Consider the following 24448-nt stretch of genomic DNA (forward strand, 5'->3'; position numbering starts at 1 on the left):
AACAGTCAACAAAGAGCTATTTGAAAGTTGAATTGTTAAAACCAGCAAATCAAATTGTTTGGGGACAGACTTGGTGGAGACAACTGAGCACTGAAGGTGATCCTTGGTAAAGATTGCCACTCCCCCACCTTTTGGAAGATGTGTCTTGCCGGAAATAGGTTATAACCAGAAAGGTTAACCTCAGTATTCAAAACACTCTTTCTTAACCACGTCTCCGTAATGACCAACACATCTGGATTGGAGCTGTGAACCCACACTTTCAATTGATCCATTTTAGGTAATACTTTTCTAGTGCTAATGTGCAGAAAACCCAGGCTTTTACGAGAGCAGAAATCAGTGAAGCAGATATCAAAGCACAAGTCAGAATTGGGGCTAGCAACAGTAGATGGGCCAGGGTGTACATGCACATTTCCAGATATCATCAATAGTAATACAATCAAGGCACGGCATAGGACAGGAGTAAACATTTGCCACTCAGTGTTAGTCCTGTGGGTGAAAACAGCTTGTTGATATTAGAAGTCGAAGGCAAGCTAACGGGTGGGCCACAAACGGCCAAATAATGGCTCAGTACAACAGTGGTGTGCTGAATTGCATCTCGGAACACACAACTAGTCAACTTTTGTCACAGATGGGCTATTGCAACAGACGACCACACCGGGTTCCACTCCTATCAGCTAAAAACAAAAAAGTGGCGCCAGTGGGCACACGATCACCAGCACTCGTCAATTGAGGAGTGTAAAAACATATCAAGTGGGTAAAACGGTATGTAAACATTTATTAAAGTGACCAGTGTACATAGGGCAGCAGTCTCTAAGGTGCAGGGTAGAGTACAGGGTGGTAGATGGCTAGTAACAGTGACTAAGGTTCAGGGCAGGGTACTAGATGTCTTCATGGGTCTGGGTGGAACTGATATACCCAAGACTCGACCTGGCTCAATTGGGTTTGGCTCTGAAATTCTAACTTTGGTCTCGGGTCTATGTAACTACAGCTGATAGACCCGACCACGGCTCCACGGCTCTGCTAATAAGGTGAATTTATTGACGTATAGAAGGCCTAGCCAACATCTATAAAGACTTATTCATTAACCAGAAAAGCAACTTAGCAGATAAACATATTTTTTTGTCACCCGGGTCCATTCTGGTCTAGACCCGGACCCGTTAGACCCGACCAGTACCCTATGTCGAGTTGTCCTCGGGTCCATTCAGGTCTGATTATTCTCTGGTCCGTCCAGGTACCCATTTTTGTTATTTTATTAAAAACAATTGGGGGTCCATTCAGGTCAGTTCTGATTGTCCTCGGGTCTAACTTTTTGGACCCGTGAAGACCCCTGCAGGGTACTGGGCTTAGGCCGGCTAGTGGTGACTATTTAACAGTCTTATGGCCTGGAGATTGAAAAACAGCTTCTGTCTCGGTTCCAGCTTTGATGCACCTGTACTGTCTCCTTCTAGATGGTAGTGGGGTGAACAGGCCATTGCTCTGGTGGCTGAGGTTCTTGACGATCTTCTTGGCCTTCCTGTGACACTGTGTGCTGTAGATGTCCTGGAGGGCAGGCAGTGTGCCCCCGGAGATGTGTTGGGCTGACCCCACCAGCTTCTGGAGAGCCCTGCGGTTCTGGGCGGTGCAATTGCCATACCAGACGGTGATACAGCCCGACAGGATGCTCTCAATGATGCATCTGTAGAAGTCTGTGAGTGTCTTAGGGGCCAAGCAGAAATTCTTCAGCTTCCTGCCTCCTTATTCAACATGCTGTCTGTGTGAGTGGACCATTTCAGGTCCTCAGTGATGTGCACGCCAAGAAACTTGAAGCTTTTCACCTTCTCCACTGCTGCCCCGTCGATGTGGATGGGGGAGTGCTCTCTCTGCTGTCTCCTGAAGTCCACGATCAGCTCCTTCATTTTATTGACATTGAGAGGTTATTTTCCTGGCACCACTCTGCCAAGGCCCTCCCGTCCTCCCTGTAGGCTGTCTCGTCAGCCAATTTGATGATTGAGTTGGAGAGGTGCGTGGCCACACAGTCATGGGTATCAGAAGTAAAATTACAGGCAAACTGGCATGCTACTGGGCCTTTCTAGATCTTAAACTGTCGAGTAGATCCACGACTGATCCAAATGGAATGAAACATTCAAATCACTGGGCTTTTGCACCGTTATTCAAATGATATTTTCACTGCAGGTTAGAGTAGAATTTTGTACTCCCTTATAAACAATAATGCAATTATTCATTGCAGTGTGGTGTTGTAGGCTAGTCTAGGCAGGATAATTGTATTGTCCCTCAAGATCAATAGGGAAGCTTGTTTGTAAACAAAGTAAAAGTAAACAAACACTATACAAAACATTGTTAACTATAATTTTGATATCATGTATGGTCAGTCTGTGCATCCAAATCTCTGTTTCTGAATTTAATTGGTTACATTTCTCCAGCTCCATCACACTTTTTACTGAAACAACAGGGGCGAGGAGGCTGCTTTGTTATTGTTTCAACTGTTGATTGCCTCTCTAAGGAATACATTTGATGTATTATCACTTAATTTCATGTTATTTTTATGAAAATGACACTCACTAAGCTATTTTAAACATGACTATGGATTCATTACATCTACATTGGCAGCCATTCTGAATTCCGCTTCCTGCCTAAAGTTTACAATGAACAACGCTTCTAGGATGTTTTCATATCACAATCACCGTTGCACTACACGCTGCCCTATCCCACCTTGACAAGTGTAATACATATGTGAGAATGTTGTTAATCGACTACAACTCAGCCTTCAACATCATAGTGCCCTCCAAGCTCGTCACTAAGCTCAGAGCCCTGGGTCTGAACCCCTCCCTGTGCAACTGGGTTCTAGACTTCCTGAGGGACCGACCCCAGGTGGTGAAGGTTGGCAACAAAACTGCTCCACCACGCTTATCCTCAAAACGGGGGCCACTAAGGGGTATGTGCTTAGTCCCCTTCTGTACTCCCTGTTCACCCATGCTGCATGGCCGCACAAGATTCCAATACCATCATTAAGTTTGCTGACAACACAGCAGTGGTAGGCCCGATTACCAACAACAACAAGACAGCCTACAGGGAGGAGGTGTAACCTCAATGTCAATAAAACGAAGGAACTAAGGAGACTGCAGTGAGCATGCCCAACGGGGCCGCAGTGGAGAGAGTCAAAAGCTTCAAGTTTCTCACTGAGGACCTGAAATGCTCCCTCCACATCGACACCGTGGTGAAGTCGCAACAGCGCCTCTTCAACCTCAAGAGGATGAAGAAATTCGGCTGGGCTCCTAGGACCCTCCAAAACTTCTACAGATGCACCATCGAGAGCATTCTGTTGGGCTGCAGGGCTTTCCAGAGGATGGTTAGGTCAGCCCAACACATCACCGGGGGCACACTGCCTACCCTAAGGACATCTACAGCACCCGGTGATACAGGAAGGCCAAAAAGATAATCAAGGACCTCAGCCACCCGAGGCCCGGCTTGTCACACCCTGCTACCAGACTGAGACCGTACAGGTGCATCAAAGCTGGGCCCATCAGACTGTTGAACAGTCATCACTAGCCGGCCTCCGCCCGGTTCCCTGCCCTGCACGTTAGACACTGTCACTAGCCGGCTACTGCCCGTTACTCTACCATGTATTTTTGTCTACTGTCATATGTCTATATAGTCATTGAACACTGATCACTTATTAATTATTGTTGTTCTGAAATCGTTTCTGTAGTTGGAAACAGATAAGAGTAGCATTCGTGCAACATTGTTTTATTGATTTTATTTTCTCTGAGAAATAAAGCTAATTGATTACAGTTTATATGTACATACTGCATTCTCGACATAACTCATCCTATATAACCACTGCCATAGATACCTTTTCTTACTTGTATATTGTCCATACTGTCTATACACACCACATATTAGTATTCCAGACTCTGACATTGCTTGTTCTGATATTGCTCATTCTGATACTTGATAGTTTCTTGTTTTTAACTTTTTTTTGGGGGGGGGGGGGGGGGGGGATTATTTGTGTATTTGTACAGCTTTTTTTGTATTGTACTGTTAGACACTTACTGCACTGCTGGAGCTAGGAACACTAGCATTTCGCTGCGCCTGCTTTAACATCTGCTAGTCTGTGTACGTGACAAACTTTGATTTGATATGTCACTAAATGTCATGCTTTTATCTGTTGCATCATACTTGCATACATTTTCTTCTGGTCAAATACCAGCTATTATGGCAACCATTTGGTATTTTTGCAATAACTCGTTTCCTGGTGAAGTTTGAAATGGGCACCCCTTCTGGGATGTTTTCATATCGCCTGAAGAATGTTTGTACCAAATTTCATGCTTTAATCCACCACGTAATGTTTTTTTTTGCTCAGGCCCTGGACCATAAAGCAAACAAGCTAGAATGACAGAAGGTACAAATAGGAATGAACAAACTCCCCCTTCCCCATTTTCAACACTATGTAGTTATCAAGCCGTGCACTTGGGTATTGGTCAAGCCACCCTGACACACACACACACACACATATAGCCCTGGTATGGCTGAGACAAGCTGACCACACAGTTCTTGGTACAGCAAGACATCCTCTGTCATTGAATTATGGATCAAATCCATTGGAAGTGTTACTGAGCGCTGCATACTCTATGCACTCCATTTCTAAGAATATTTCCGCAGGGCCCACTGAAGCTGAATAATAAAATGGTTAAGTGAGTCCAGCCAACCACAGGTCTCATCTTCGCTGCTTTTCAGAGCATGCATATATTTCCAGAGGCTGGCTGTCTTTGATTCGTTCATTAGACACATCAGCTCTAGAAGTGAAGGCTGCACCGCTGGCCTAGCAAGTGTGACAGACCCACAGAAAGAGTGTTGGAAGTGGCTCATACACTCCTTGCCCCTCTATTTATTTTCCCCTTTTTCCCTCCAATTTCGATCTTGTCTCCTCCCTGCAACTCCCCAATGGGATCCGGGGGCGAAGGTCGAGTCATGCATCCTCTGAAACATGACCCACCAAACCAAACTTCTTAACGCCCGCCCGCTTAACCCGGAAGCCAGCCACACCAATGTGTCGGAGGAAAAACTGTTCACCTGGTGACCAAAGTCAGCCTGCAGGCGCCCGGCCCGCCACAAGGAGTCGCTAGAGCACGATGAGCCAAGTATAGACCCCCCCCCCCCAACCAAACCCTCCCTTAACCCGGATTATGCTGGGCCAATTGTGCGCCGCCCTATGGGACTCCCGAACACGTCCGGTTGTGATACAGCCCAGAATCAAACCCGGGTCTGTAAGTGACACGATGCAGTGCCTTAGACCGCTACGCCACTCGGGAGGCCCTTCTACCTTTATTTCATGTGGAGTTGCATTTCACTCCTACCAAACGATGATTAGATGAGTAGCTTCAGCATTGTCCAATTGCTACATTAAATGATGCAGGACATCATATCTGAAAATGAGAGGACAGGCTAACAATGAACAAAGTAACACCTTGCCACACTTCCAAACCTTGCGATGTCTGAAAGTTCCTTGAAAGCTAGAAACCGGTAAGTTCCTTGAGAGAATGTAACTTAAAGTAACTATTGATACGTTTGATGCGAGTTCTGTTTGATAGAAATTTCTCATGTAGTAACGGCACTGTAGTTTAACAGTATAGGTCCTATGATTTCACATAGGCTATTTGATAAAGGTAATGAAGTGATTGTTGGTTGTGGGAATGACAGCCATCCTCTAGTCCTCCTTCCTACTCTGCATTTCTGCCAGAATGATACCCTGTGGCTAGCAATGAAATCATTCATCAGCCAACGGAAATTGTATTCATTAAGGTGATGGTAATGGTAGTCTGCCTACTCTACATCTCTCTCCTTTTCTCCCTTTCTCTCTGAAAAACGTGCCACCAGAAGCATCCTACACTTTACTGATCACTCAAGTAAATCAAAAGGCTCTCTTAGGGAGTTCACAAGGTTCACTCCAAGTGCAACAATAAGTCTGTGTGAGAATAGCTCATGGTGTGGGTTGCATATCTGATGCAAGACCTGTGCTGTATTCGTGGAACACTACACAACTGGCTTTGTGTGGTTAGAGTGTCCACCCTGAGTTTGGATGGTTGGGAGTTCGATCTCTGATCGAGTCATACCAAAGACCAAAAATGGGACCTGATGCGTCCCTGATTGGCACTCCGTATTAAGGAGATAGATTGGAGGTAAGGCCCTGTGATAGTGTCCTGTCCAGGGGGTGTACTTGTACATCAAGCTGCCTCACGCTACAGAAACAGGAGAAAGGCTCCTGTGTGTGTGTGTGTGTGTGTGTGTGTGTGTGTGTGTGTGTGTGTGAGATGTCTGGTGTAATGTATGACAAGGCGGGACAGCTCATGTTCTAATGTTTCACAGCTTGTGAGAGGAGTCATTGCTCATGTGCTCTATTTAAGATCTACAGTGCCTTTGAAAAAATATTCAGACCCCTTGGCTTTTTCCACAATTTGTTACGTTACAGCCTAAACATTTTCCTCATCAGTCTATACACAATACCCCATAATTACAAAGCAAAAACAGGTTTGCTAATTTATTAAAAATAAAACACTGAAATATCAGGTTTACATAAGTATTCAGACCCTTTACTCAGTACTTTTTTGAAGCAGCTTTTTGCAGCGATTGCAGCATCGAGACTTTTGGGTATGACTCTACAAGCTTGGCACACCTGTATTTGGGGAGTTTCTCCCATTCTTCTCTCTCAAGCTCTGTCAGGTTGGATGGGGAGCGTTGCCTTACAGCTATTTTCAGGTCTCTCCAGAGATATTCAAATCCGGGCTCTGGCTGGGCCACTCAAGGACATTCAGAGACTTGTCCCGAAGCCACTCCTGCGTTCTCTTGGCTGTGTGCTTAGGGTTGTTGTCCTGTTGGAAGGTGAACCTTCAACCCAGTCTGATGTCCTGAACACTCGGAGCAGGTTTTCATCAACAATCTCTCTGTACTTTGCTCCATTCATCTTTGCCTCGATCCTGACTAGTCTCCCAGTCCCTGCCGCTGAAAAACATCGCCACAGCATGATGCTGCCACCACCATGCATCACCGTAGGGATGGTGCCAGGTTTCCTCCAGAGGTGACACTTGGTATTCAGGCCAAAGAGTTCAATCTTGGTTTCATCAGACCAGAGAATCTTGTTGCCCATGGTCTGAATCCTTTAGGTGCCCTTTGGCAAAGTCCAAGTGGGCTGTCATGTGCCTTTTACTGAGGATTGGCTTCTGTCTGGCCACTCTACCATAAAGGCCTGATTGGTGGACTGCTGCCCAGATGGTTGTCCATCTGGAAGGTTCTCCCATCTCCACAGAGGAACTCTGGAGCTCTGTCAGAGTGACCATCGGATTATTGGTCATCTCCCAGACCAAGGCCCTCCTCCCCCTAATTGCTCAGTTTGGCCGTGAGGCCAGCTCTAGGAAGAGTCTTGGTGGTTCCAAACGTTTTCCATTTAAGAATGATGGAGGCCACTGTGTTCTTGGGGACCTTCTTCAATGCTGCAGATATTTGTTGGTACCCTTCCCCAGATCTGTGCCTCAACACAATCCTGTCTCTGAGCTCTACAGACAATTTCTTTCACCTCAATGTTAGTTTTTTTCTAAATCATGTCCAATCAATTGAATTTACCACAGGTGGACCCCAATCAAGCCATATACACATCTCAAGGATGATCAATGGAAACAGGATGCACCTGAGCTCAATTTAGAGTCTCATAACAAAGGGTTTGAATACTTAAGTAAATAAGGTATTTCTGTTTTTCGCTTTGTAAGCCATGGGTTATTGTGTATAGATTGCTGAAATGTATTTATTTGTTTATCTGTTTTAGAATAAGGCCGTAACGTAACAAAGTGGAAAATTTCAAGGGGTGTGAATACTTTCCGAAGGCACTGTACATGGCTATTACCACTCCCCCTTTCCTTTCTCTCCCTACAAACCAAGACACCCATCGCAAGGAATGCAATCATTCTCACAATATCACACTCTATTCTTGGACCTTTTATCTCATGATATTTTAGCTACATTTGTGCTATACGTCCAGAGTTCACCAGAGAGGTATTTTTAGACTTGCAGTGTGTTTCTTGGCTAGTTGGCTGCAATTTCAACCTGTTATCTGTGGGTAACCCATCAAGAACTATGTTTTCCTATTCCAATTAAGTCTTGTCTGTGTTGGTAAGGAAAGTTTTAAACAATTTGTTTCAGTTATTAAGAACGTGGTGGGATGTCAGCTTACTTTGTTTATTTTGGCACATTCCTCAGAGACTGATGTTGATGCTCATGCTAAACTGAAGCTGATATGGATGTTGAAACTGATATTAGATATTGATGCTGATTCTCTCTCTCCCTCCCTGCCATGACAGGCTTATGAGCTCTCCACGTTGACAGGAACCCAGGTCCTGCTACTGGTGGCCAGCGAGACGGGCCACGTCTACACGTTCGCCACGCGGAAGCTCCAGCCCATGATCACCAGCGAGACAGGCAAGGCCCTCATCCAGACGTGCCTCAACTCTCCGGACTCCCCGCCCCGCAACGACCCCTCCACTGACCAGCGTATGAGCGCCACAGGCTTCGAGGAGACGGACCTTACCTACCAGGTGTCTGAGTCGGAGAGCCTTGGGGAGACCAAGGTGAGTTCTGCTGCTGCTCTTCACCATAAGGACCAGGGTCGTATTCATTAGGCACCGAACATTAAAAAAAATTGACTGAAACAAGGAGGGAGTACATGAACTTGACCAATAAAAAATGCTCATTTTCATTTTCCGTTGCAAAACTTTTTGCTACAGAGTGCCCTAATGAAAATGACCCAGAACAAACTGGCTTTGGAACAGAAACAGAACACATCTGCATGTTCTGCTCATCAGTTTACCTGTAATGTACGTGCTGTCCGGTTCCCAAGTGTTTACAAAGAATGGCATTGCTATTTTTTGTGTGTGTACTGTTGTCTGTATTTCAATGCTAAAGGAATACAGTAATTGCAGTCAACATAGCCGCTTACTTAAAAAAGATATAGCACCAGAGTTACTATAATAGATGCTCAGCCAAATCCTCCCAGAATTTGACAGCCAAGCACAGCAGAGGAGAACTAGACTAGTTCATCAGATTCACATTCAGTTATGGAAACTCAGCTTACTGGTATGTATAGAATGAGCTGCGGTTTGTCACCGGTTTTAAACCTTTGTGTCAAACTCAAGGCAACCTCTTTTGGCTTGTTGCTCACGGCTTTGTTTGATTGTCTACTAAATATTTTTCTATTGGCTCAAACAACCTGGTTACGTCTCTTGTGGCAGGAAGCAGGGGTGTAAAGACAGACCAAAGTAGTGGAACACGAAACCGCTCAACAGAATGGATTAGAAGTTATCTTCACTCTACCTCGCTGAACTTGGCACAGAAACGCTCTCAAACCCCTGTCTATAAACCTGTAGGTCAAGGCAGGTCGGGGTTGTATTATGAGAAATTTACAGCCGGTTGTATATGTATGTGTGGATGTTTTTTTTTCTAGTATGATTTATTCATGTCGTCCTATAATGTCTATAATACCATACATATTTTTTTATCTTTTAGAATAAAAGTTTTTGTTTTTTTGCATGCTGATCCAGCATGAGCACTTCACTGTAGTTCCTCACTGTATCAGTGGAAGAAGGGTTTTTCATGAGAAACTCAATATTGCTATTCTAATTGTGCAGTGATATACCTGATACTGTTCTAAAAAAAGTAGTAGGCTTTGTGATGTGCAGTGGAAAGAGATTACAATGTTTTAAAGCCATTTGGACATTCTTTATAGTTAGATGTGCTTCGTTACCCAATGGAACACCGTGGTCCTGTTGCTCACATCGTCACGTGCTAGCCACCAGGATTTCCTCCACTGTTGACTTGATTTAAGTACACTCCTTTGAAGAGGACCTCCTTTGAAGAGGACCATACACTATGTGCTCATTTCATGTTTTCACAAGCCAGTTACTTGCTGTCTACCTTGAGGATGGTGATCAACCTTTGGGTTGTTAAGTCACTAATGCCCGCTTCACTCATTGGTAAAAAAAAAAATTGATTCTGCCTCCAAGGCCATATATGGTATGGTTTCCCTGCCTGTTCTCTTGGCTGAGGCTCCTCACATTCCTTATAAGCTGCAGCTGTCTTTGGAGTTCTGCAACAGTGATGTGGTGGTGGGTTGTATGTACAATTGAGTAGGGGGATGGGGGGGTGTAGATAGGGATATATTATTTAAGAAGACCGATGGAATGGAAACATTTGGCTGTTATCAGTGATATGTCCCCTTGGATGTCATTTGTCATTGAGACTGTGGATGGTTGGTGATGGGGCCTTGTGCAGTTATTGTGTGGAAGATCAGTGTGTGTGTGTGAGAGAGAGAGAGACTCTTGAGCATGGTTTCATTGTAAAGGCAATCCAAGTTTAATACATGTGGGGGATCAACACTCGTATTGTTAGACCCTGGCAGATGGTTACTGTAGCCATGATGAACTCTGGATCCTTTTGCTTTAGTTTTCAAGACTGCTGCTTTATGCTTCCCTGAAGTCTCTATATACCATTGGTCTTGAGAACAGTATGTCATACATTCTGTAGAAACTAGTCTAAACATTCACCTTTTGGTCTGGTTGGTGGAGGGAGAGGGGGGAGATGAAGGGAGGGACGGGTGCAAGGTGAAGCAGAAGAGTTAGGTCAGTAGCACCCACGTGACAAGATACAGTCGAGCCATGCTGCGAACATCATGTGACATTTGGAAACCTGTCGTAGCCTAATGATGTGTGTACTACTGTACATCATATGATTACTTTCAATAGGTTTTCTCTGCATCTGTCACTTCTGTCTCCTTTAGTTTTTTGTGTATTTCCCTGTTCCGTCTGTTAGTGGGGTGAAGTAAGCTACTCAAGACACTGATCTAAGGCAAGTTTTTCCTCCGTAACAGTTATGGTTAGGATTTTGGGGAGGGTAAACTGATCCTAGATCTGTGTGTAAGGGTAGCATCCTAGTGACACCATGCCCCCTCTCTTGCACTCCCTCCCTCCCGCTCTCTCTGCCTGGCTGCTAGTACTGTCGTAGTTGTAATTGGGGTGGTTTTATTTGTTCCCAGCGGTTGTTAGTGCAGATCGTGTTTCCTCACCACCACTGTTGTAACATTGTTGCATTCTTCTCACCAGAGCTCACACACAAAGACACCACTAGGCCAGAGAATGCCAACTAAGATTTAAAATGTTTGTTTTTCTATATATTGGTGATCAATTAGTTCAGTTGTACAATAATTGCCACTCAGGGATGAATAATATTGAATTATAATGTTCTCATTATTCAAATAATTCAAAGCTTATTTTTCTCTATTAGTCCTCATTCCCCATAGTAATGAATCAGGTCTGTTATATTATTCCTGTCGATGGAAAACTGCTGTAGGTAAATATAGTTTTTCTACTTCTGCTCTCCCACCACTGTGCCACTGTGTCTCTCTGGACACAAGATGAGCTTTGGCTTTGGAGGGCTGCAGGGGGCATTCTGTGACAATTGAGTGTCATTGAGATAATGGAAAGTTAATTTACTCAGATATGCAGCCTTATCACAAGGTTACTCCTAAATAGGGAGTCTGTGACACATTTAGTGGAAGTGGGTGGATGGGGGGAAGGTGAGCGCAATGTGTCGCTGTGCAAGAGAGGGAGGGCTGTGACATTATGTTACCCCCCTTTTATTTGACAGCGAGCAAGTGGACAGGCCAGCTGCCATTGGCTGCACCTCCTCCACTTGGGCTGCCTTGCCTTTTTTAGAAGTCCCCCAAAAGGAGCTGTGAATTCCATGTTGCTGGCAGGGTGCCAGTGCGTGAGTTTCGGAGCCAGCAAATGGGAGATTATTAGGGGGACAGACAGCTACCAGTGAAGTTGTAGCTAGCTACAATGGGCACTCAAAGCAGAAAAGGGGCTGAAGTAGTGGTGGGCTGCCAGTTGTCACCTTCATTTGGGATTTATTTAACCTCCCATGAATACTGAATCATCTCACAAGCCCCCAATGGGGGGACCCATTCTCCTTTCCCTTCACTTTATCTATCATCACAACATTACTTATAGTTGAAAAGAATTGTCACCTCAGTTAAATAGAAGAACGAGCACAAGGACAGGCCATTGTTTGTATGTGTGTGCGCTGTGCGTGCGTGCGTGCCGTGTATGTGTTACGTGGAAATTTGACCATGTCTGTGTGTGTAAAAATTATTGGTAATATCTCTCCTGGCTTAAGTAGTATAATAATGTTCCTCAGATGTAAGAGGGTATTTAAGTACATGCATTCTCACTGGAGGGGGCAGACAGATACATTATCCCAGAGAGGACCCATCCATCCATAACTCCTGTCCCAACTAGCAACTCCGTTTTATTTATTTTTTACCCCGAACAATACATTTGGACGTACTTTGTTAAATCCTGTTGCTGCTCCATTATATTAAGTGGAGTGTTTCTCTGCGTCAGTGTTTTTCTCTGCGTCAGTCTTGGTTTCCTTAGAGATGGTTGCAGTGCTGGAGATGAAGTAAAGGAGTAGGGGGTATGGGGGCTGAGGTTCCATTAGTGACTAAGCTTCTCTCACCAAGGTCCCATGGAGAAATGACAAAAGCATATAGTGCACCCTTGATAAATAAATGCAGCTGTGTGACATGAGTAGTGTTTTATTGAATGGCAGAAAGAGACAGGTTTCAGGTAGAGAATACTACTGGAGGAGAGTTTCAAGAAAATGTAACGCTGCTCTCGTAGAGTTGGCTCCCGTAAGTGGAATCTTTATGTCAAGGACAGATGTTTTCTTCTGTACCACCGGACTGAAGGAGTAACTTGAGTGCACTGTGGTAGGCTACATTTAATACACTGCTAGCCTGGCTTGCAGCCTCAGAGCTCGTTGCTTTGGGGAGAGACTAATGCAAGGCTGCAGGTTCCCTGCGGGCAAAAGCCTGGCATAATGTAACATTTTGATTTGATATTTAGTTGAGTTATCAACCAATGTGAATTCTACCTGAAATAAACCAACCCCTGACATCCTGTAGTTGAATTGTGGTTGAAATCTGGTTCAAATTAGTGTATTTCACCACTTTTTAGTGTTTTCAACCAAAAATATAACTGATGTTCAACATCAGTATGTTGTAAAGAAACTTGGTTTAACATATTTTTTCCCAGGTTGGTCTGAACCAAAAGCCAATGCAGATGTTATGGTTCAATCAACCTGTGGTGAGGAATTCAGAGGAGAGAGTAGAGGCAGAGGGAGATGGTCAAACAAACATGTTTGAAGAACAATGATAAGTCGGCCATAGAGATAGCGTGGCTGAACTGACAGAGTATTAGTGCCAGGTAACTGATGGCAATATTTGACTTACTTCGATTCAGTCCAGTGCCCCATTTCTTGCTCAGACAAAGGACTATGGAAAATGTGATCGCGTCATGTTGATAATGATGTGTCTTACAGCATGGTCAGCTGCCCTATAGTAAATTGAGTATTTTCAAATAATGTGGCCGAATCAACTACTTCTATTTGAAGTATTTCAAAGTATTTTCAAATAGCCTACTTGTTTCCAAATAAGTTTAAAATACCCCTAGGACCAAACAGCAATGTTGTAGTACTCGAGTCCGGGCTTGAGACAACATTTTGAGTGTCTTGTCTCTGTGTCAGATACATTTGTACTTGGTCTTGACTCTGTCTCCGACAGTGAGGACTCATAATCTCTTACAGAGACCAGCGGAGTAAAACACTCTTAATTATCAGCTTCCATTCAGTAAGCGCATAAAACCGCTTCGCCATGGCCAAATATATACACTCCTTTCTTGAAACATTAATACCTGCAGTCTTTATATCTATTATAGACATGTTTGTGCAATGGCGAACCTATTGGACCTAGGCCTTCAGTGTGTGACAGGTTTGTGATGCTGAAAGTACAGCAACGGTAATACCAACACACTCCTGTAGGAGTGCACTTTTTGTAAAACACAAAGGGCCAGTGGCGTAGTGGAGGCTATACGCAGGTGCCGTGTACCCACTTTTTTTTTTTAAATGGGCATTGCTTATACGCACTTCTTAATCCCTACTGATGCTTATCAAAGTAGTGTGGTGGAGTTATACGTCTTATCAATTATGTAGTACAATAGAGAAATCATGCACAAGCCTACACAATTGCAAAGCAACACATAGCCTAGTTTCAGCTGAACATCATCTGCAGGCAGCAAGAGCGCACAGCTCTCAACTGGTTTTGGCATGGGACAGCTCACAGACTAATGTTTTTTTGTAAAAACTGTCCCACCAACTACAAGTCAAAATGTGATTGGTTGAGTCCACTGTCACTCCAAAATGTTGCCCTAATACAGTTGAATGGCAGACGCCTTCTATCTAGCTTCTGATGGCCAAGCCAATTGTTGACTTAGCTAGTTAGATTTATCTCCCCGGAGACCACTAAAGAAAAATCCTGATTGGATCTTTTTTCTCTTCAGTGTTAACCGTTTCCTTTCCAGCAAAAACTGAAGAGGGGTAGTAATAATTTGTTGAGTGGCTCTATTTTCCCTCAGCATGCATTTTTCCAACATTCTGAATGTCTAAAGAATCCATATGTTTTTCTGAAATATGAACACAGAAATACTGGACATTTTGAACTCTTATTATGGTGGCGATTTGACAAAATTACAATCATGGTCTTGAATTGGACTCGCATTTTTCTGGTCTCTGTCTTGACTCGGTCTTGGACCCCTTGTCCCACTCCTGGTCTCGACTCTGTCTCCCTTTCTTGGTCTTGAATCGGTCTTGCTTTAGGTGGTCTTGAACACGACACTGCCAAACAGACCTGGGTTCAAATGCATGACGTTTTTAAATATTTGTATTTGAAAATACACTTATCTGTGCATTTCAGTATTTTCAAATACATGCCAATACTTTCCTAATGTATTTCCAAATAGTTTCCAATATTCGTCTACTTGTACTTTCAAAGAACATTTTTCAAAATACTTACATCGAAACGTATGTGAAAGTAATTGAAATACTTAGTGGTATTTGAATCCCAGGTCTGTACTGAAGCAATGTCCGCCCGGAGATTGCAAGGTTGGTGGACTTTAAAATTGGGACCCAATGTCCCTCTGTTTGGCATTGGGGGTAAGGCCCTGAGACAGACTAGCGTCCTGTCCAGGGGATGTACTTCATCAAGCTACCTCACACTTCAGAAACAGGAGATTCACTCCTGCCCTATGGTTCGGACAAGGCTTACTTACTGCTACTACTGAAGAAGGATGCGTTTGAGTTTCACAAGATGCGTTTGAGTTTCACAAGTCTTCTCATACCACTCATGTCAGACCAAAGGGCTGTGAAATTACATCTATTCAGGCTGTGGCCTGTGGCTCTTCACGCCGGCTGGCCTCCTGCCCTGTCGTCCCAGCTGGTGTGGAAAGGGTTAACTCCCCTCCCGAGGTGCTTGGGTTACCCCCCCCTCCCACCAGCTGTCTACTGCCCCCTCAGCTGTTCATACACTCACCCTTGTCCTCTCTCTGTCCCCTGTCCCAACCCTGGCCCTCATGGCCCTCCCTCCTGAATACCTCAGACACTCCTCACACCCTCACTCCCACCCCGTGGTCTTGCCGGCTAACAACTGGTCCTCACCCTGTCACTCTCTCCTTTTAGCCCCTGGCAAAGGCACTATAGTAGTTATTCAGTGCATTTTGGGCTATTCCTCTCGGGTCGATATATCTCTGTTGATTTGATGTGATTGAACCCAAACACCAGAGGCACGGTGTTCTCTTGTCTAGACCTACTGTTATCCTATCCCACACACACAGACATACATGCACGTAAATAATGGCCATATGATAGACACACAACTGTGATTACATGATATGATGGCACATATTGGTTAGACAAAATTATGTATAAATCAACCAATTTTTGCTCTCTAGTAACCTCGACCACAGGCTCAATTGCTACCAAGCCGGCTGCAGACGAGATAAGCTCTCTAGTAGAGAAGCAGCACAACACACCTCTCACGCCCCCTCCCCTTATGCTGTTTAACTAGAGAAGGACCTTGGTCTAGTAGAGCTCCCTTTCTCTGTGTGGATTATAGACTTGTGGTTTGGAGAGGACGGACACTGCTCTGCTTTGCATTTGTGCCTTGCTTATGCTGCTCCCTTCTGTCTGTTTGGCAGTCAGGAATACTCATTTGTCTAGTCTCTGATAAGGAGCATGTTTACAAATGATTCATGTCTGGTAGTGGACACTACTCATATACTATGCGTTTTGGTATATATTAAATATTTGAGAATAGATGTCAGTTATTGAACCTCTACAACAGGATTTTGTGATAGGAAAATAAGGAAGGTATTTTGGGGCTGTCTGCGACATGGGACTGTGGGTTTATGTTGGTGTGTGTGTGGGTGGTTGCAAGCACGTGTGTGTGTGTGTGTGTGTGTGTGTGTGTGTGTGTGTGTGTGTGTGTGTGTGTGTGTGTGTGTGTGTGTGTGTGTGTGTGTGTGTGTGTGTGTGTGTGTGTGTGTGTGTGTGTGTGTGTGTGTGTGTGTGTGTGTGTGTGTGTGTGTGTGTGTGAGGGAGGGGAGGGCCTTATCAGTAAAGCTTCTGTAGTCCATGGTGCATCCAGTACCTCTCACCCACTCAATCAGTCACATATAAAAACCAACAGGGGTGTTACTCAGGTTTGCTGCTCCTGCAGTAGCCTGCACTGATCACGAATCAAATGTTATTCGTCACATGCTTCGAAAACAACAGATGTGGACTAACAGTGAAAAGCTTATTTACTCATGGGCCCTTCCCAACAATGCAGAGAGAAATAAAAAAGAGAAATAATAGAAAAGTAAAATGCATAATAATAAAAAAGGTTATAATAGATAAACAATGAGTAATGATAACTTGGATATATACAATGGGTACAAGTAACGAGTCCATGTGCAGGGGTACAAGATAATTGAGGTAGTTATGTACATATGACTAGGAATCAAGTGACAGTAGCAGCAGCGTATGTGATAAGTTAGTGCAAAAAGGTTCAATGCAGATGACCAAATAGCTACCCGGACTAACTATTTAGCAGTATTATGGCTTGGGGGTAGAAGCTGTTCTAGGTTCTTCTGGTTCCAGACTTGTAGTACCGGTTGGCGTGCGGTAGCAGAGAGAACGGTCTATGACTTTACAGTGTGATGCTTACTTACAGTTGAAGTCGGAAGTTTACATACACTTAGGTTGGAGTCATTTAAACTCGTTTTTCAAACACTCCACAAATTTCTTGTTAACAAACTATAGTTTTGGCAAGTCGGTTAGGACATCTACTTTGTGCATGACACAATTAATTTTTCCAACAATTGTTAACAGATAGATTATTTCACTTATAATACACTGTATCACAATTCCAGTGGGTCAGAAGTTTACATACACTAAGTTGACTGTGCCTTTAAACAGCTTGGAAAATTCCAGAAAATGTCATGGCTTTAGAAGCTTCTGATAGGCTAATTGACATAATTTTAGTCAATTGGAGGTGTACCTGTGGATGTATTTCAAGGCCTACCTTCAAACTCAGTGCCTCTTTGCTTGACCTCATGGGAAAATCAAAAGAAATCAGCCAAGTCTGGTTCATAGAACTCCACAAGTCTGGTTCATCCTTGGGAGCCATTTCCAAACGCCTGAAGGTACCACGTTCATCTGTACAAACAATAGTACGCAAGCTTAAACACCATGGGACCACACAGCCGTCATACTGCTCAGGAAGAAGATGCTTTCTGTCTCCTAGAGATGAATGTACTTTGGTGCGAAAAGTGCAAATCAATCCCAGAACAACAGCAAAGGACCTTGTGAAGATGCTGGAGGAAACAGGTACAAAAGTATCTATATCCACAGTAAAACGAGTCCTATATCAACATAATCTGAAAGGCCGCTCAGCAAGGCAGAAGCCACTGCTCCAAAACCACCATTAAAAAAAGCCAGACTACGGTTTGCAATTGCACATGGGGACAAAGATCGTACTTTTTGGAGAAATGTCCTCTGGTCTGATGAAACAAAAATAGAACTGTTTGGCCATAATGACCATCGTTATGTTTGGAGGAAAAAGGGGGAGGCTTGCAAGCCGAAGAACACCATCCCAACCGTGAAGCACGGGGGTGGCAGCATTATGTTGTGGGGGTGATTTGCTGCAGGAGGGACTGGTGCACTTCACAAAATAGAATTATGAAAAATGATGTGGATATATTAAAGCAACATCTCAAGACATCAGTCAGGAAGTTAAAGCTTGGTCGCAAATGGGTCTTCCAAATGGACAATGACCCCAAGCATACTTCCAAAGTTGTGGCAAATGGCTTAAGAACAACAAAGTCAAGGTATTGGAGTGGCCATCACAAAGCCCTGACCTCAATCCTATAGAAAAGGAACGGGCCAAAATTCACCCAACTTATTGTGGGACGCTCGTGGAAGGCTACCTGAAATGTTTGACCCAAGGTAAACAATTTAAAGGCAATGCTACCAAATACTAATTGAGTGTATGTAAACTTCTGACCCACTGGGAATGTGATGAAAGAAATACAAGCTTAAATAAATCATTCCCTCTACAATTATTCTGACATTTCACATTCTTAAAATAAAGTGGTGATCCTAACTGACCTAAAACAGGGAATTTTTACTAGGATTAAATGTTAGGAATTGTTAAAAAAAATTAGTTTAAACAACTTCTTAAGGACAGGGGGTGCTGTTTTCACTTTTGGGGAAAATCGTATCCAATTTAAACGGCCTCGTACTCAATTCTTGCTCGTACAATATGCATATTATTATTAATATTGGATAGAAAACACTCTCTAGTTTCTAAAACCGTTCTAATTATTTCTCTAAGTGAAACAGAACTCTTTTTACAGCCCATTTCCTATCCGGAAGTGAGATTTCCAAAAGCGAGGTCTCTCTTCAAGAGCTTGTCTATAAAAGGGCATGTCACTTATGACTGTAGAAACACGTCATACACCTTCCCCTGGGTGTCATGCGGAAGTGAGAGCAGAAATGACTTGATTATCTCGTTCTGGGATTGAATACAACCTCTTGGAGTGAGAGGTCCGCCATTAATTTTTTTTGGAAGGCGCGAAGTTGGACCTGGAATCGCCTCCTGGAAAACCGTCGTTATAGGTGAATATGATCTCCGGCTTCGATTTTATTTGATACTTTAGGATGATATTGTGACATGTATGTTTTTTCAATATAGTTTAATTATATTATTGAAATTTATTCGGGACTTTAGACGTGATGCGTTGGAGGAATTTGTTCAAGAAGGAGAGGTTAGCGCCGCACGGCCAGTGTGCTTGCTAATTCAAGAGGGAAATAGTTCGTTCTGGATCCAAACAAAGACGGTTCTGAACAAAGGACCCCTTGTACAACATTCTGATGGAAGATCAACAAAGATAAGGACCCAATTTGGGATGCTATTTCATATATCTGTCGAACTGTGCTATCGCTACCGTTTGCCTTGAATCAATGCTGTTGTGTGATAGCTATTGTAGTAAGCTAATATAACGATATATTGTGTTTTCGCTGTAAAACACTTCAAAAATCCCAAATATTGGCTGTATTCACAAGATCTTTGTCTTTCATTTGCTATCCACCATATATTTCTCTGAAATGTTTTATGATGTGTAATTAGGTAGTTGACGTTGGTGTCTGTATTTACTCTGGCTACTCCCGTGCTATTTCTGACTGTAGCTATGATGGTAGCAGTAATGTAAAACTGATTTATAGCTCAAATATGCAAATTTTTCGAACAAAACATAGATTTATTGTATAACATGTTATAAGACTGTCATCTGATTAAGTTGTTTCTTGGTTTCTTTGGTTTGTTCTAGGTTAGTTTGGTTGATTTTGATTTTGCTACCTGTGCTGTGAAAAATGTCTGTGCTTTTTTCTATTTGTTGGTGAGCTAACATAAATATATATTGTGTTTTCCCTGTAAAACATTTAAAAAATCGGACATGTTGGCTGGATTCACAAGATGTGTATCTTTCATTAGCTGTATTGGACTTGTTAATGTGTGAAAGTTAAATATTTCTAAAAAAATATTTTTGGAATTTCGCGCTCTGCCTTTTCAGTGGAATGTGGGAGGAGTTCCGCTAGCGGAACGGGGGGGGCGAGACAGGTTAAATGTATTTGGCTAAGGTGTATGTAAACTTCCGACTTCAACTGTACATGCCCTTTCCCAACAATGCAGAGTTAAAAAGTAAGAATAATTAGCAACAAAAAAAAGGAAATATCAACACAAAAAAATAACAAGGCTATACAGTATACAATGAGTACCGGTACCGAGTCGATGTGCAGCGGTACGAGGTAATTGAGGTAATATGTACATGTAGGTTGGGATGAAATTGACTAGGAATTTAGGATAGATAATAAACAGAGTAGCACCCGTGTATGTGAAGAGTGTGTGTGTGTGTTGGAATGTCAGTGTAGTATGTGCGAGTGTTTGGGTAGAGTCCAGTGAGTGTGCATAGAGCCAGTACAAGAGTCAGTGCAAAAAAATGTACTGGGCCATACGCACTACCCTCTGTAGCGCCATGCAGTCGGATGCCAAACAGTTGCCGTACCAAGCGGTGATGGTGTAGCTGTAGAACTTTTTAGGGATCTGAGGGCCCATACCAAATCTTTTCTGCCTCTTGAGGGGGAAGAGGCGTTGTCGAGCCCTCTTCACGACTGTGTTGGTGTGTTTGGACCATGGTAGGTCCTTAGTTAGGTGGACACCAAGGAACTTGGCGCTGTCGACCTGTTACACTACAGCCCCCTTGATATGAATGGGGGCGTGTCCGGCCCTCCGTTTCCTGTAGTTTTCCTTTGTCTTGCTGACGTTGAGGGAGAGGTTGTTTTCCTGGCACCACACTGCCAGGTGTCTGACGACCTCCCTGTAGGCTCTCGTCGTTGTCGGTGATCAGTCCTACCACCGTTGGAAACCTAATGAAAAGGGGTTTGAATACTTTCCTCGGAAACCTAATGATGGTGTTGGAGTCGTGCGCGGCCACGGAGTCGCTTGTGAACAGGAAGTACAGGAGGGGACTAAGCACGTACCCCTGTTCATTTTGTCCAAGTGGGAAAAGGCAGTGTGGAGTGCAATAGAGATTGCGTTATCACAAAAAATAATCACTAAAAACAGAGATCACCCGAAAATAAATATTAGAGACTGTTAAAACATTCGCAGTGAAAATCACCAGGAATTGACGGCTTTCCCATAGAAATCTATTTAACATTTTGGCACAAAGTAGCTCCCCTATTTACACAAATGACACTCAATTCAGTGCTTCCTAGTTCAAACCGTTATTTCAGTTATATTAAAACCAGGAAAATCTGGAGAGTCCCCTGCTGATTTAATAAATTGTGATAATAAAATAATAACAAAGCTCATAAGCAATAAAATGGCAAAAGTCTTACCAGACTTGATACATATCAATCAAACGGGGTTTATTAAAAATAGACACTTACAAACAAGAACATGTTTCAGTTTAATACGCTAAAAAACAAGATATATAGATTCATCAATAGGCTTTCGACCGTCTTGAATGGCCTTTTCAAAACTTTGGAATCTTTTAACTTTCCAGCTGAAATAATACATTTTATAAAAAATATGAAATACATTTCCTTAAGCAAAAAATATAAAAAATAATACATCTGATGCAATTGCTTTAGAAAGGGGCACACGACGGGGATGTCTCCTCTACCCCTCCTGTTTGCACTAGAAATTGAACCACTTGCAGAAATAATTAGACAGGACCTAAACGTAACAGGTATTGGTAAACATAAATATAAACTCAACTTAATTGAGGTGATCTCCTGATATATCTGACCAATTTTGAAAACGCAATGCCCCCCTTGATAAGAATATTTTCAGAATACTCTAAAATCTCAGGATATCAAATGAATGTGGAAAAAACAGAAATAATGTCAACAGGAAAAATAATAACTCATGATCTACAGTGGACCACAAATAATTATAAAATACTTAGGATGCTTAATAATTGACAACAAATATATAACGAACTTTATTTCATTAATTAACAATATGAAAGCAGATCTAATTAAATTGAATAATCTTCCCATAAATCTCTTCAGAATGGCATTGCTCCTAAAGTGTTTATATTTATTCTCGGTAATACCAATTACCCCACTGAAGACATTCTTTAAAAAAGTATACTCTGTCATAATAGACTTTATATGGGCAAATAAATTCATATAAATAAAAGGTACGTTTGACATCTTCCTGAGTCTGAGGGTTGTTTTAACCTTCCAGACTTGGAATTCTATCAACCTCGCCACCCAGTGTCACGCCCTGACCTTAGATATCTCTGTTTTTCTATATATTTTGGTTAGGTCAGGGTGTGACTAGGGTGGGTACGCTAGTTTTTGTATGTCTAGGGTTTTTGTATGTCTAGGGGTTTTGTATGTCTATGTTGGCCTGATATGGTTCCCAATCAGAGACAGCTGTTTATCGTTGTCTATGATTGGGGATCATATTTAGGTAGCCATTTTCCTCGTTTGTGTTGTGGGATCTTGTCTACATTGAGTTGCCTGAGTGCACACCTGTAGCGTCACGGTTCGTTTTATTGTTTATTGTTTTGTTAGGTCAGTTTCAGTTTATAAAAAATATGTGGAACTCTACTCACGCTGCGCCTTGGTCTCATCTTTACAACGATCGTGACACCCAGTGCTTTTATTAGCAACATATAGTTAAATGCATTAAAGTGGAACTATTGGGTACATATTGAAGATGTGCATGCTCATCCCCAGAATATTTTCACATGTCTCTTTTCAAAGGATAAAGCTAAGAACAGTAATAACTTCATAGTTAAGGACACTATAACAATATGGAAGAAAACAAAACGTATTCTACAAGAACCAATATCACTCCCTAAAAACACAATCCTATGGAACAATCCTTGGATAGCTTTTCAGAATTCACAGATAAATTGGTCCACATGGGAAACTGAAGAAACCGTAAATTAATTGGTAATATATTTATTCCATGATAGAATTAAAAAGCAATTTTGGACTAACCAATGTAGATATTTTCAAATACAGTAGATGCAACTTAAGTTTCATATCAATACATTTTTATTTGAAATCTTTTGGACATCAGAGCAAACTTGAGGGAATCCTATTTCAGTTAGAAAAGGATATTCATATGATAAGTAAGATATACAAAACTTGCAGAGAGCCTATCCAACAGACAATATCTTAGAACAAAAATTATAAACTATTGGAACCAAGACTTAAAAATAACTAATTGAGGGGATGTTGGAACATAACCAACAAAATTACAGTTCATGAAAATGTATGCTTTATCCAGTATAAATTAATGTATCAAATATATTACACGAGACAAAATTCACATTCTACAGCACAACGGCAGAGTAACTTCTGAAGTGAAAAACTAATAACCACTCAATAATCCATGCCTTCTGGGAATGCTATAAAGTCCAAAAGTTATGGGTGGTGTTCGAAAGTTGGCTGTCAGAAGTATTACAATGTAAATGAAATTTGTATCCATCTGTCTGCATATTTCAAGACCTGGTATATCAGGGTCCAGAGAAATACTGATGGGTTGGACGATACTTTTCTCATCAATCATCTTGAAATAATGTATACATAAAAACTGGAAATTAACCAATACTCACTTTTTAACACAATGGATTGGTCAAATGCTTTATTATCAAAATGTTGAAAGTGCGTAGGCGACGGAGAAAAAACAAATGGTGCCATTTTAGGCCATGTGGCTGAGTGATGCGGGCGCTGGGTCTTGGCAGGGGTGTTGTGGATGAAATCAAATCAAACTTTATTTGTCACATGCGCCGAAGTGTAGACCTTACAGTGAAATGCTTACTTAAAAGCCCAACAGTGCAGTTCAAGAAGAGTTAAGAAAATATTTACTAAATAAACGAAAGTAAAAAATAGTAAAAAGAAACACAATAACAAGGCTATATACAGGGGGCACCGGTACCGAGTCAGTGTGCGGAGGTACAGGTTAGTCGAGGTAATTTGTACATGTAGGTAGGGGTGAAGTTACTATGCATAGATAATAAACAGCGAGTAGCAGCAATGTACAAAACAAGTGGGGGGTGTCAATGTAAACGTAAATGTGGGGGGTGTCCCGTGTGGCTCAGTTGGTAGAGCATGGCGCTTGCAACGCCAGGGTTGTGGGTTCGATTCCCACGGGGGACCAGTACAACAAAAAAAAGTATGAATGTACTTGTAAGTCGCTCTGGATAAGAGCGTCTGCTAAATGACTTAAATGATGTAAATGTAAATAGTTCGGTGGCCATTTTATTAATTGTTAAGCAGTCTTATGGCTTGGGGGTAGAAGCTGTTAAGGAGCCTTTTGGTCCTAGACTTGGAGCTCCGGTACCGCTTGTTGTGCGGAAGCAGAGAAAATAGTCTATGACTTGGGTGGCTGGAGTCTGACAATTTTATGAGCTTTCCTCTGACACCGCCTATTATATAGGTCCTGGATGGCAGG

At 42.6% G+C, this 24448-nt stretch overlaps 1 protein-coding gene across 1 annotated transcript in view; it reads left to right on the forward strand.

The window, feature by feature from the left end:
* The window catches only part of LOC120046439 (serum response factor-like), a 52290-nt gene that overhangs the window by 15985 nt on the left and 11857 nt on the right, over nucleotides 1-24448 (forward strand). Inside the window, 1 exon segment of the mRNA XM_038991668.1 lies at nucleotides 8346-8612. Coding sequence (XP_038847596.1) covers nucleotides 8346-8612 — 267 coding nt within the window.

This window comes from Salvelinus namaycush, chromosome 4 (assembly GCF_016432855.1).
Source record: "Salvelinus namaycush isolate Seneca chromosome 4, SaNama_1.0, whole genome shotgun sequence".
Lineage (NCBI taxonomy): Eukaryota > Metazoa > Chordata > Actinopteri > Salmoniformes > Salmonidae > Salvelinus > Salvelinus namaycush.